Source organism: Pleurodeles waltl, chromosome 3_1 (assembly GCF_031143425.1).
Source record: "Pleurodeles waltl isolate 20211129_DDA chromosome 3_1, aPleWal1.hap1.20221129, whole genome shotgun sequence".
Lineage (NCBI taxonomy): Eukaryota > Metazoa > Chordata > Amphibia > Caudata > Salamandridae > Pleurodeles > Pleurodeles waltl.
Genome location: NC_090440.1, coordinates 23,562,770 through 23,577,551, shown reverse-complemented (window position 1 = coordinate 23,577,551; position 14,782 = coordinate 23,562,770). Strand labels below are relative to the sequence as shown.

Here is a 14,782-nt window from a genome sequence, read left to right as displayed (position 1 = left end):
GTGATGCTCCAATCAAAGGGGGAGACACAATGAATTTGCACTGGAGGGCGGAGCTACCATTTGTAAGCGAGTAGATATGGAAGACAGACTGAAATATTCGCAAGCACAAGTGAAATAGTCCTTTCCCTCCAATTCAGCCACAAGGGCCCTGGTTAAAAGAAATGAAACCCAGACTGCTCATAACATGGAGCATATTCACCTCGGCTTAGGTGAGCCCTGAATGCTCAAGCTTCCTGGGGGCAGGGAGGTATGAAATGAGAACTGCAGCGAGGAGCTGCTTCCTGCTCTCGCTCCTAGTGAGCAAGTGGGTCTGGTTTAAGGCCTCATACCTCATGCTTAAAGCCACACACTAAGTCTGTGCCACTTCTCCAAAGTAACAAAAAATAGTTACCTGTTTGAGGAACAAAAAGCTCCCCACACACTGGGAATACAGAGATACACATGTTTGTGCGCTATAAAATAGTCACATAAGCTCACATTATATTACTGTGCACATCATTTACTCTATAGAATGCCAGATCCACGCCATGAGAATCCTCCTGTTGTGCTTGGGAAGAAAACAGACTGTCAGAGTCTGAAATATCAACGCTTAGGGGGATCTTTTGTAATCCTGAGGGTCATGCCCCTGGAAGCTCTACTGGTGCTCTTTGTACAATTCTGTGATCGCATCTGATCCTTAGAAGACCGCGTCAACCGCTCCAAGGTGGGTGCTACAAGGGTCACCTCGTTTCACTGTCTGAATCGAAGAGATTTCACCATATCTGCCTCTGACCAAACTTCTTCAGTCAAACATGAGCACCCGGACTAAAAACTATCCTATACATCGGGCTATAGGACTTGTGTAGCCCGGCCCCAATAACCTTCCACACCGAACCCCTCCCGTGCATTTGAAGTTGCAATCTTCCTTATGGAGAGGTAAACACAGTAGTGATCCAAAAGGAAAAATCAGTGTTTCAAGGTAAAACCTCTTTTTCAAGGGCAATATATTTAAAGCCATCCATATATCGAATCTGTCAATTTCATTCCTCGATCTGTGGACCACACAGGCCTTACTAGGAGCTGATGCACACCGAGCACTCCTTATTCCTCATGAGTGGGCAGTTTCTATCTTTTGATCCTCGTAATTGGAGGAATGAAATTGACAAATTACATATATGGATGGATTTAAATATATGGGCCTTGAAATTAGGTCATGTTATGTTAATTAAACTTATAAAGCGCCTGACTACCCGAAGGCCTCGCAGCGCTAAAAGGACAACAAGAGGAGCTATAAAGAGGGGACGGCTAGGCCTAAAATAGCCAGGTTTTGATAGCCTTTCGGAAATTAAGTTCATGGCTAGTTAGTCGGATGCTGAGGGGAAGGGAATTCCAGTTTGGCCCCAAGGTATGCCATCGTAGCGACACCCCATCTGGCTTTTTAAATTTTGGGTAGTATAGCCAGTGCTGTTGATGCAGATCTGAGGACTCTGGCGGGCTTATAAAAAGTAGCCAGGGTATTTAGCAGATGAGGTCCTCATTTATATAATGATCTGTGAATGATGCATAGGGTTTTGAATTTTACACGCTGTTCCACTGGAAGCCAGTGGAGAGAAGGCAAGGCCGGTTTTGCTGAGGTATGCCTTTGGATGTCGAGTAAGAGGTTCACCTCGAAACAAGTGATGGCTGTCTGCTATCTATGATGGACTGAAATTTTATATATGGAACTGAAGAACAAAACTGGAGTATTGAGTCTTTGAATTTTAGTTCTGATCGGTCGTTACTCTGTATTTAGCCCCTTATGAGGAGCTTGTCCCTGGACCAGATGGTGTTTTGACTTATGGAGTTTTGTAGATCTCTGTAAGAACCATAATTCAATCAGCGCCTACCATGGCTATATAAAGTATGATTTATTCATGAAAATCTCTGGACGTGTGGATTAATCCTCATGGCTCTGCACATTTGTACACCAGAGATACTCTTCAAGCCTTGAAACAATCTCAACCATTTCTCCAAAAAAACTTTCCCCTCATTGTAGTGATCCTACCCATGATTGCCCATGGCAATAGTGTCCTAATATCCCCTTTAATTCCAATCAACCTTGTTCAATATCCTACTGCCAACCAGGCCGATTTTCTGAACTAAAAAATTTGTAATTTCCCATTTCCAAGGATCTCCAGTGGATTCCAGAAGGCCAAGGTAAAGATCAAGCTGGCAGGAATCACCACTAACGCTGTGCACCGCCAACCTCCAGAGTACCGCTGTGCATCCCCCAAAACCTCTGGTGGTAATAAAACTTCAGGACACTACTTAAACTAAAACTTGAGGCCCAAACATCCCAGACTCAGCAGCTCCCTCCCTCTGGAACTCTTTCCAGGTCGGCCCGAGATGTTCAAAGGGTTTGCTCCACATTTGAATCACTTGACAAAAATGCTAAATACAAAAACTTAATTGAAAGTATTATTTCTTGCAATGGGCACCTCATTTGCTGACTTCCCGAGTAATGAAAGACAGGAAAGCTGCCCCCACAAGTGTGTGTGTGTGTATATATATATATATATATATATATATATATATATATATATATATATATATATATATATATATATATATATATATATATATATATATATATATATGGAAAACGTCACTTACCCAGTGTACATCTGTTCGTGGCATTAGTCGCTGCAGATTCACATGCTGTGCACATCCCGCCATCTGGTGTTGGGCTCAGAGTGTTACAAGTTGTTTTTCTTCGAAGTCTTTTTTCGAGTCACGAGACCGAGGGACTCCTCCCATTTCGACTCCATTGCGCATGGGCGTCGACTCCATCTTAGATTGTTTTCCCCGCAGAGGGTGAGGTAGGAGTTGTGTATGCTAGTAATAGTGCCCATGCAATGGAGTGAATACGTATGTACATAATGAAGTTTAAAGTAATATATTTACAAATTTACAAATGTTCAAGATCAACTTCGAAACGGCTACAGGCTCCCGGGGAGGCAGGTGGGCGCATGTGAATCTGCAGCGACTAATGCCACGAACAGATGTACACTGGGTAAGTGACATTTTCCGTTCGATGGCATGTGTAGCTGCAGATACACATGCTGTGCATAGAGTAGTAAGCAGTTATCTCCCCAAAAGCGGTGGTTCAGCCTGTAGGAGTTGAAGTAGTTTGAAATAATGTTCGTAGTACAGCTTGACCTACTGTTGCTTGTTGTGCAGTTAGCACATCTACACAGTAGTGCTTGGTAAATGTATGAGGCGTAGACCATGTTGCTGCCTTACATATTTCGTTCATTGGAATATTTCCTAGAAAGGCCATGGTAGCACCTTTCTTTCTGGTTGAGTGTGCCTTTGGTGTAATAGGCAGTTCTCTTTTAGCTTTAAGATAGCAGGTTTGAATGCACTTAACTATCCATCTAGCAATGCCTTGTTTTGAAATTGGATTTCCTGTATGAGGTTTTTGAAAGGCGATAAATAGTTGTTTTGTCTTTCGAATTAGTTTTGTTCTGTCAATGTAGTACATTAGTGCTCTTTTGATGTCTAATGTATGCAGTGCTCTTTCAGCTACAGAATCTGGCTGTGGGAAGAACACTGGTAATTCTACAGTTTGATTTAAGTGGAACGGTGATAAATATGGCAGTAATAAACAAATCTTTTCCACTTATTTGCATAGCAATGTCTTGTGGTTGGTCTTCTAGCTTGTTTTATGACCTCCATACATTCCTGTGTAAGGTCTAGATGTCCAAATTCTAAGACTTCAGGAGCCAAATTGCTAGATTCAGCGATGCTGGATTTGGGTGTCTGATCTATTGTTTGTGTTGAGTTAACAGATCTGGTCTGTTTGGTAGTTTGACATGAGGCACTACTGAGAGGTCTAGTAGTGTTGTGTACCAAGGTTGTCTTGCCCAAGTTGGTGCTATTAGTATGAGTTTGAGTTTGTTTTGACTCAATTTGTTTACTAGATACGGAAGAAGTGCGAGAGAGGGAAAAGCGTATGCAAATATCCCTGACCAACTCATCCATAACGCATTGCCCGAGACGGATCCTGTGGGTACCTGGATGCGAAGTTTTGGCATTTTGCGTTTTCTTTTGTTGCAAATAGGTTTATTTGTGGTGTTCCCCATCTTTGGAAGTAAGTGTTTAGTATTTGGGGTTGAATCTCCCATTGTGGATCTGTTGGTGATCCCGAGAGAGATTGTCTGCTAACTGGTTCTGAATTCCTGGAATGAACTGCGCTATTAGGCAAATGTGGTTGTGAATCGCCCAATGCCATATTTTCTGTGCTAGGAGACACACTGTGTTGAGTGTGTTCCTCCCTGTTTGTTCAGATAATACATCGTTGTCATGTTGTCTGTTTTGACAAGAATGTGTTTGTGGCTTATTATAGGTTGAAATGCTTTCATCGCTAGAAATACTGCCAGTAGTTCTAAGTGATTTATGTGAAACTGTCTCTGCTGAGTGTCCCATTGTCCTTGGATGCTGTGTTGGTTGAGGTGTGCTCCCCACCCTATCATGGAGGCATCCGTTGTTATTACGTATTGAGGCACTGGCTCTTGAAAAGGCCGCCCTTGGTTTAAATTTATATTGTTCCACCATTGAAGTGAGGTGTATGTTTGGCGGTCTATCAACACTAGATCTTGAAGTTGACCCTGTGCCTGTGACCATTGTGATGCTAGGCACTGTAGTAAGGGCCGCATGTGCAATCTTGCGTTTGGGACAATGGCTATGCAGGAGGACATCTTGCCTAGTAGTTTCACCACCATCTTGACTTGTATCTTTTGTTTTGGGTGCATGTCCTGTATTACATTGTGAAATGCCTGTACCCTTTGTTGACTTGGAGTGGCAATCCCTTTTGTTGTGTTGATTGTCGCTCCTAAGTATTGTTGTATTTGACAAAGCTGAAGGTGTGACTTGTTGTAGTTGAGTGAGAAACCTAGTTTGTGAAGGGTTTCTATGACATACTTTGTGTGTTGTGAACACCGTTCCTGCGTGTTGGTTTTGATTAACCAATCGTCTAGGTACGGGAACACATGTATTTGCTGTCTTCTGATATGAGCAGCCACTACTGCCAGGCATTTTGTAAAAACTCTTGGCGCAGTTGTTATCCCGAATGGCAACACTTTGCATTGGTAATGTACCCCTTGGAATACAAATCTTAAGTATTTTCTGTGTGAAGGATGTATCGGTATATGGAAGTATGCATCCTTTAGGTCTAGTGCGGTCATGTAGTCTTGTTGTTTGAGCAGTGGGATTACGTCCTGTAAATGTCACCATGTGAAAGTGATCTGATTTGATGGAGATATTTAATGTTCTGAGATCTAATATAGGTCTCAGAGTCTTGTCTTTTTTGGGTATGAGAAAGTACAGTGAGTAAACTCCTGTTCCTCTCTGATGTATTGGTACCAACTCTATTGCCTCTTTTTGCAACAACGCTTGGACCTCCAGTTGTAGAAGATCCATGTGTTGTTTTGACATATTGTGTGTTTTCGGTGGGACATTTGGAGGGAATTCTAGAAATTCTATGCAATAACCATGCTGGATAATGGCTAGGACCCACATGTCTGTTGTTATTTCCTCCCAGTTTTTTAAAGAATTTGGTTAGTCTTCCCCCCACTGGTGTTATGTGTTGGGGATTTGTGACGCCAAAGTCACTGTTTATTTTGTGGAGTTTTGGGACTTTGGAACTTCCCTCTACTCTTTGGGAACTGTCCCCCTCTATATTGTCCCCGAAAACCTCCCCGCTGGTATTGGCTCTGATAAGTGGGCCTTGTTTGTGAGGTTGTGGGTTCTGTGCCTTGTCCTCAAAACCCCCCTCGAAACTGTGATTTGCGAAATGTGCCTCTGCTCTGTGGGGAGTAGAGTGCGCCCATGGCTTTGGCCGTATCCGTGTCTTTTTTAAGTTTTTCGATAGCAGTGTCCACCTCCGGCCCAAACAACTGCTGTCCGTTAAATGGCATATTCAGCACGGCTTGTTGTATTTCCAGCTTGAATCCTGATGTACGCAGCCATGCATGTCTCCGTATTGTCACTGCTGTATTTACAGTCCTAGCAGCTGTGTCTGCCTCATCCATTGCTGACCGTATCTGATTGTTCGAGATACTCTGTCCTTCCTCCACCACTTGTTGTGCTCTCTTTTGGAACTCCTTGGGCAAATGTTCTATAAAATGTTGCATTTCGTCCCAATGAGCCCTATCATATCTCGCCAACAAGGCCTGTGAGTTTGCAATGCGCCATTGGTTGGCTGCTTGTGCCGCCACTCTTTTCCCCGCCGCGTCGAACTTGCGACTCTCTTTGTCTGGAGGCGGTGCATCTCCTGAGGTGTGTGAGTTCGCCCTCTTGCGAGCTGCCCCTACTACCACTGAGTCTGGTGTTAACTGTTGTGTGATGTACACAGGGTCTGTTGGTGGCGGTTTATATTTTTTCTCCACCCTTGGAGTAATGGCCCTTCCTTTCACCGGCTCCTCAAACACTTGTTTGGAGTGTTTTAGCATTCCAGGTAGCATGGAGAGGCTCTGGTACTGGCTATGTGTGGAAGACAGTGTGTTAAACAAGAAGTTGTCTTCAATTGGCTCTGCATGCAGGGTGACATTATGAAACGCTGCTGCTCTTGACACCACCTGTGTGTAGGCGGTACTGTCCTCAGGTGGTGATGGTCTAGCTGGATAACAGTCGGGACTGTTATCTGACACTGGCACATCATAAAGATCCCACGCATCTGGATCATCCAGACTCATCCCAGTATGAGTTGGGACTGCATCATTGGTGGAGTGGCTACCGGTGATGGCTGTGGAGAGTGTTGTGGAGATGGTGGCGGGGTTACTTGTCTTGCCACCTTTGCCTGTGGCTGCTTGTCTTTTTCTTGGAAGGCAAGTTTTCGTTTCATTCGTATCGGAGGGAGAGTACTGATCTTCCCTGTGTCCTTTTGAACGTGGAGCCTTCTTTGGGTGTAATCTGGCTCCATTGTCTCTAGCTCCTGTCCAAATCTATATGTTTGCATTTGTGAGGACAGGCCTTGTTCCTCTGTGTAGGAACTTGTTTTCGGTTCGGAGGCCGGATGTTTCGGTACCGAAACCTTTTCGGCTGCTTTTTTCGGTTCCGACAACACTTTTTTGCTCTTCGGCGTACTGATCTCTCGGTGCCGACTTGGTTCGGTGCCGCTCTCTCGGTGCCGAGATTGCTCTGACCCGGTGTCGAGTCTGCTCTGTGCCAGTATTTCGACCGGAGTCGGATGACTTCGACACATGCATGCCCTTTTTCGGTGCCGATGGTCGGTCACCTATTTTTCGGGTTAAGCCATGGCCTGCCGGCGGTGGCGTCCCCTGGGCTTTAGCGGTCTTTACGTGAGTTTTGTGTATCGACGTCTTACTCACGGTTTTCGGCGTCTGTTCAGGATCGACCTCTTCTGAGTCCGAATCCTCAATGGAGAAGGTTTCCTCTTCTTCCTCCATGTGTTTCTGTCCTGTCGGCACCGACGCCATCTGTAGTCTCCTTGCTCTTCAGTCCCTTAAGGTCTTCCTGGACCGAAACGCTCGACAGGCCTAACAGGTATCCTCCTTGTGTTCTGGAGACAAACACAAATTACAGACCAGATGCTGATCTGTATAAGGATACTTGTTGTGACATTCGGGGCAGAAGCGGAATGGGGTCCGTTCCATTAGCCTTGAAGACGCACGTGGTCGGGCCGACCAGGCCCCGCTGGGGAATCTAAAACCCCGAAGGGCCGCCGGAGTTCTTCAAAATTCGGTGTCGATCTGTTGTAACTAACCCGATACCGAACGCAAACGATACCGTCAAATTTTCCGAGATTTTCACTAACTTTCGGAACGGAAACACGGAGCGAAAATGAACACGTCCGAGCCCGATGGCGGAAAGAAAACAATCTAAGATGGAGTCGACGCCCATGCGCAATGGAGCCGAAAGGGGAGGAGTCCCTTGATCTCGTGACTCGAAAAGACTTCTTCGAAGAAAAACAACTTGTGACACTCCGAGCCCAACACTAGATGGCGGGATGTGCAAAGCATGTGTATCTGCAGCTACACATGCCATCGAACATATATATATACACACATATATACACATATATTACAAGCGTGTGGCAGTAATGCCCATAGTCACAACGACTTATCCCAGAATCTGACAATAATGCATAAGGCCCAATTAATACACAAGGACATAAAGAAACCTGGTGAGTAACATAAGCATAAGTGGCACGCGTTAGAGTGCACACATACAGCCTAGGAGTTAGTGTGCAAGGCACTCTTAAGTCAGTATTTTAATAGATTACACATTGTGTGCACTGTTGTATGTTGTAGAAATCAAGAACAGATCATTCAGAAATGAAACTATCAGAAGAGAAACCACAACAACAGGAAGAGCAGGTGTCTACTGGAGTACAGCAGATGCTCCCAAGAATCCCAGCTGCACTGACAGTCTCACACTCCACACTCCTTTCGCAGCGTATACTCACGGTCAGCAAGAGGACGCATCACCCTGTGCGATCTTTTTCCCACATACGCCTCCTCCTTCGCCTCCGACCCAGAACCAGAACCTGGAGGAGAAAGCACAAAAGTGACCGCCGATTAAAAACCTAGATCCTCCAGGTTTTCAAAGCAGGACTACGAACTCCAAAGGGTGAAAACAGAGGAGTGAGTTCTGTGTGGATGCTGGACAATGACCTGAGGAAGCAGGAGTGAGTGATGGGAATAGATGGAGGGACAGGCTTTTTACTGGGAGCGGGGGAAGAAGGAACACAACTGTTGTTTAGAACACGACCCTGCAGCGAGTGAAAATAAAGAGAGGACTGGTGGGACATGAAGACTTAGGAGGTGAAATTAGAGGCCAACGGCTTGAATGCGGACTGTAGGAAGCTGGCCTGGTGTGTGGTGGGCACCTATTGTATTATCACCTTATACCAGGTCCAGGTATCCCCTCTCAGTGAGGTTTAGCCAGTGTCTAGGAAGCCAAACTCTCTAGAGGTAGCTGTGGATGAGCAGCCAAGACTTATCTGGGAGACATGCAGAGCTCTTGTAATACCACTGCAGACACACTGAAACTTACACACATGAAAGTACTTTATGTTAGTGACACAACTACTGAAATACTAGATAAGCAATACTCCAATAGGATGTAAGTAAACACACTATATATGTACAATAACAATCAGAAATAGGCTTAAAAAGACTGCAAGGAACCAAAGGTAGATTGTGGAAGTGGAATACCTGGAAAAGAAGGGGACCAAGTCCAGGTCATGTTGGAGTGTCCGGTGGTGGAGCCACTACCCACCGGTCTGTAGATGCAGGAGGTGGTAGAAGGTGAGACGAAGACGGTCAGCAATGTAGCACTGGAGCAGATGAAGAGTTACTGGGTGATGCATTCGATGTCCCATGCCAGACGAAGGATTGCAGTCAGTCTGTGGTGTGGAAAAAAACACCAACAAGCCTTGGCAAAGGCAAATGTTGTGGTTGGTGGAAAAGTGGAGCTGCTAGAGACCAGCGAGGTCCAGCGGGACTCAACCCAAGGGGTCTTAGGGGGTGTGTGTCCCAGGTGACCCTCAGCAGTGCATAAAGTCCAAAGAAAAAGAGGCAGCTCCCACAGGTGAGGAGCCCAGGAGTCGCAGAGAGGCCCACGCAGCACACCTGAGGAGAGGTTCCACATCGCAGGAGAAGTATGTAGAGGGCTGTACGTCGAAGGAAAGACTGCTGAGGGCTGGGGCTACACAGAGCCTGAAGATCCCTTGGAGGAGATGCCAACAAGTCTTGGTAGCTGTAAGAGACGCAGTGCACGGGGGTACTGTCCTGCGTGGGAAGGCAAGGGGTTACTTTCACCCAAGTTGGACAGCTGGTAGAGAGGACAACACTCCAGATCACCACCTGTCATGCAGGAGCCACACAGCGGGTCATCATTGCAGTTGGTGCCTGCGGATGCATGGAAGTGACTGCTTCACTCCAAGGGAGATTCCTTCTTGTGCAGACTGAAGATTTGCCACCCTCAGGGGATGCACAGACGGGGAAATGTTGCAGTTGCTGGAAGGAGCCAGAGAAACAATGTTGCAGAGCAGAGTCATTGTTGTATCTGCAGACAGTAGGTTTCTGTGGAGTCCAGTTGCAGTTCCAGTGGCCTGATGTTGAATTAAACATTGCAGAGCAGTCCTACTGGAGTCTTGCACGTCGAATCTGATGACCCACCCACAATGGAGACCCTAAATAGCCCTTGAAGGGGGTTTGGTCAATTAGCCAGGTGACCACGTATCAGGAGGGGGCTGTCACATCACCTGCCTGACCTGGCCTCTCAGATGCTCCCAGATACCTCTGCCCACCATGGATTCAAGATGGCAGAATCAAGTGGCCACATGGAGGAGCTCTGGCCACCACCCCTGGGGTGGTGATCGACAGGGTAGTGGTCACTCCCCTTTCCATTGTCCAGTTTCGCGCCAGAGCAGGGACAGGAGGTCCCTGAACAGGTGTAGACTGATTTATACAAGGAGGGCACCAAATTTGCTCTTCAAAGCATACCAGTGGCTTGTGGAGGCTACCCCTCCCAAGCCATGTAACATCTCTTTCAAAAGGGAGAGGTGTTACCTCCCTCTATCAAAGAAAATCCTTATTTCTGCCTTCCTGGGCTTGAGCAGATCAAGCAGCAGGAGGGCAAATACCTGTCAGAGGGGGTGGCAGCAGCGTAGGCTGCCCAGAAAACCCCAGAAGACTGCTAGGAGTAATGCTGGGGGTCCTCTAAGGAGCCCCCAGAGTGCATAGAATCATACATCCCATAGTTGCAACAGTTTTGGGATTTGATTCCTACATGTTTGATACCAAACATGCATAGGTTTGGGGTTACCATAGTGACCCATGTCCAGTACATGAGTAAAATGGCGTCCACGCACTCACAAAGTCCAGGAAAATGGAGCTGGCTAGGAGGGCCTGCCATAGGGATGACTTACAGTGACCTGGTAGAATGACCTGAAATGAAAGGGTGTATGCATCTTTTCATGCAGGTTGCAATGGCCGGCCTGCAGACATTTTCCGTGGGCTCCCATGGGTGGCATAATACATGCCAGAGCCCATGGGGAATACCTGGTGCCCCAATACCCTGGGTACTTAAGTGCCATATACTAGACACTTATAAGGGGGCACCAGTATGCCAAATGTGGGGTGTTTGTGGTCCAAGAAACTAAGTTTAAAGAGAGAAAGCACAGACACTGGGGTCCTGGTTAGCAGGCTCCCAGTGCACACAGTCAAAACATACTGACAACAGGCAAAAAGAGGGGGTAACCATGCCAAAAAAGAGGGTACTTTCCAGCACTGATCCTGTAGGAATTAAAGGCAGATTTGTATACGGAATCCAGGGACAGAGAGGGGCCTGGGCTTGAGGTCAATGTATGCAGAACAGGACTGTCAACAAAACAGCAGTGCAACGGCTACAACCTGATAAGGCAGATTCTATAGAAGGCCCACCAGGCATACAGATCTTAACCGGTTCTGTGCCGAGGACGTAGTGGTTACGTCCTTCGGCACAGTGCTGCTGTGCCGAAGATGTAACCACTACGTCCTCGGCACACAGCCACTCGCTCCCTTCTGTGTGCTTCCCCCAACCCTCCCAATAAAGGGATGGAAGGGGAAGCCCTTCCCCTTCCACCCCGACCCCCCGTGACGTCAGCGCGCGAGCTGATTTGTCACAGGGTCTCCCCCACCGCGCTGGAAGCTCTCCTTCCAGCGCGATTGAAAGAGAAATGCTCAGCATTTCTCTTTCAATCACATGGGGGAGGCCCGGAGAGGCTTCAAAGGGAAAGAAATGTATTTCCTTCCCTTTGAAGTCTCTCCCAGCGTTTCAAAAGCCGGATTGCTTGCAATCCGGCTTTTGAAACCCCACTAGACACCAGGGATTTTTTTATTTTTTGGGGAAATGGACATAAGGGAGCGACCCCTTGGGCAAGGGTCACTCCCAGGGAGGGCATTTTTTTGGGAAGGCCTTTTCTGCCCCCCCTGGGGGCAGATCGGCCTATTATTAGGCACCAGGGATCTTTTTTTTTTGGTTCTTTTTTAGGTGGGGAGCGACCCCTTAAGTTACACTTAATGTTCCAAACAGTAGAAAACTGTAGACAAACATCTACTGCTGAAGAAAACAAAAATGATGCTGCAATAGTTACAGAAGGGAAGACTAAATTTGTTGAGATAACCAAAAAGGCATTTATTACTAAATACATCAAGCTTTCTAGCCAAACAACTGGGATTTATGTTTTTTAATCAACACACCAGGAGCTATCTAGTATAGAAAATGTTACAAAGCCAAAAAAGCACATTGCACTAACACTTAGAGGACATGCTGGCATTCTTAAACTGCAAACAAACTGAATTTTGTGACATCTTATCTCATCTTGGGTACTCTCACACATCAATTTCACTGCTATGCCCTTTCTGACATGGTCACCCCCACTTTTTGCCTGGTAATTGATGCAATTTTGACTAAAAGTGCATTAGGTTCCTTCTAACCAGGTCCCCAGTGCCAGATCTCTTTCCCTGAATCTGTTCAATTGTTCACCAATTTGCTATACCCCCCCCCATAGTTCCCTTGGAAATGGAACCCTTGGGTATCAAACAGGCCTCTGAAAGGCTGCAGCTTGTACTGTGCCAACCTCAGGGACCCCTCGCCTAGCACACGCAGACTGCCGTTACAGGCTGTGTGTCTTGATGCAGATAAAAGCGAAAACACATCACACACAGCCTGTGTGCCCTGTCCCCTAACACTGCATGTAATATATGTAAGTCACCCCTACAACAGGCCTTACAGTCCTAAGGCAGAGTGCATTATATTACATGTTGGGGGGGGGGGCATATCAGCAAGAGCATTTATGCCCCTACTATGTCTTTGTCGATTCTTAGACATAGTAAGTGAACAGGGAAACCCTTTAAAGTACATGTGCTGGACACTGGTCAATACGGGTTTCCCAGCTACATGATGGCTTCACTGAGAACAGGAATGTTTGGTATCAAAATAAACCCTCACTGATGCCAGTGATTAATGTATTAATACACGCATCCATAGGGCACCTTAGAGGTGCCCCTGAAAACCTACCAACTACTGGGGACTGACTAGTTTTAAGCAGCCTGCCACCATGAGATAAAAATCTGCTCTCGGGCGATCAGTGACAAAACCTGCACTGGACAAGGTATTTACACACCCCACCCACCAGGATGACCTGTGAATCTACATTCCAGGGCAGGGGAGATCAAAAAAGCCTCCCGCTCTTGGTGTGCAGATCTGGCTTCACTCAAAGGAGAGATGCCGACCCTTCTGCATAATTCACTGGGAGGGATTATAAGGCTTACCCAATACCTCTAAGACATTCTGAAACAATAACAGTACACAGCAAAGTAGCCTGGACCGCCAACATATCTGTCGAAGAGGTGGGATGGAACTCAGCTGTGCCACGGCAGAGGCTCTCCTCTGTGCACACCTGTGAATCTCAGGACGTAGCGAGATGCTCTTCTGGACGTGGGTGCTGTTCAGAAGACATCGGCAAGATGAAGACTGAGTATGCGGAGCATCCTTCAGTACTGAGGCACATGTGGAGTCTAAGTTCTAGGATACTGAAGGAGAAAGAGGAGTTAAAGTAAAAGAAAAGCCTTGAGTTGCAATGCACCATAACCTCATATCTGATCCTCAACTATTGGCTATCACCAGCTGCTGCAGCACTTATCTTAAAATAAATATCTTTCTGCGGCACCCCGAGGCTCAGGCCATAAACGAGACGGCACAAACAGAAGGATCCCTCTAGAAGCTTCTATGACGGTCCTAACTCAGCACCTGGAATCAGCACTCCCCATGTTCAAATAATGGGACAAGAAGCTCTTAATTAAAAATATCCAACTTACTTGTGGAGTTCTTCCCATAGATCACAAGTTCTGTCTCGTAGTTGTTCACCTTTAAACAGTTGGTCTTCATCCAGTGGGCAATTTCAGTCATGGAGGGACTGAACTCGATCCAGGTACTAAGCATCTTGTCCATGAGGGACAGAAGGAGTTGTGTAACATCTGAGAGTATGTTGATGTTGTGACAGAGGATGACGACGGCTACAGGGATTATGTTTGTGTTGAAAAGGGTCGGAGTCAGGGAGGATCCTTGTGGAATTCCACAGATGAGATCACGGAGGTCCAATGTGTACGGTGCCAGGATGACTGAATGGGTCATTATGGTCAGGAAGGAGCAGATCCATCGAAGTGTGCATCTGTAGATTCTTATGTAGTGTAGGCGTTGGATGAGGATGGGTTGGGAAACTGTCAAATGCTGCAGAGAGGTCCAGGAGGATGAGGGCAGCTGTGTCTCCTCTGTTGAAAGTCATGCCACATCATCCATGGTGAGATTGGGGGCAGTTTCAGTGCTGTGGTTGGGTATGAAGCCAGACTGAGTGGTGTCAAGGAGCTGGTGGTCGCTGCGGTATTCGGTGAGGTGTCTTTTAATGATTTCCTCTAAGACCTGGCAGTAATGGTAGCAGGGGGTTGCTCTGTAGTTGGGGAGCACTGAATGGTCCATGGAGGGTTTCTTCAGCAATGGGAGAACCGTTGCATGTTTCCAAGTGTCTGTGAAGGTCACGGAAGGGGTGGAAGCATATAGAACGGAAGTGAGCATAGCGCTTATGGGCTGTAGTCTTTTGGAGTAGGCGTAGTCGGGGCAGGAGTTTGATGGGACTCTCAGCGGATGGACTTCATTGTGCTGGCAGTTTCTTTTGGGATGATGATGGGCCGTGTGGTTACCACTGGTTCCTTGGATGAGATCGGGGGCGTCTGACAAGGTCTGTCTGGTCTGGTTG

At 46.7% G+C, this 14,782-nt stretch overlaps 1 protein-coding gene across 2 annotated transcripts in view; it reads right to left on the bottom strand.

Moving 5' to 3' along the window:
• PEX16 (peroxisomal biogenesis factor 16) overlaps positions 1 to 14,782 on the bottom strand; it is a 71,657-nt gene that overhangs the window by 41,187 nt on the left and 15,688 nt on the right. For both annotated transcript variants that reach the window (XM_069221745.1, XM_069221744.1), the window contains exon 6: positions 8,447 to 8,527. In XM_069221745.1, coding sequence (XP_069077846.1) covers positions 8,447 to 8,527 — 81 coding nt within the window. The remainder of the gene's footprint in view (positions 1 to 8,446; positions 8,528 to 14,782) is intronic.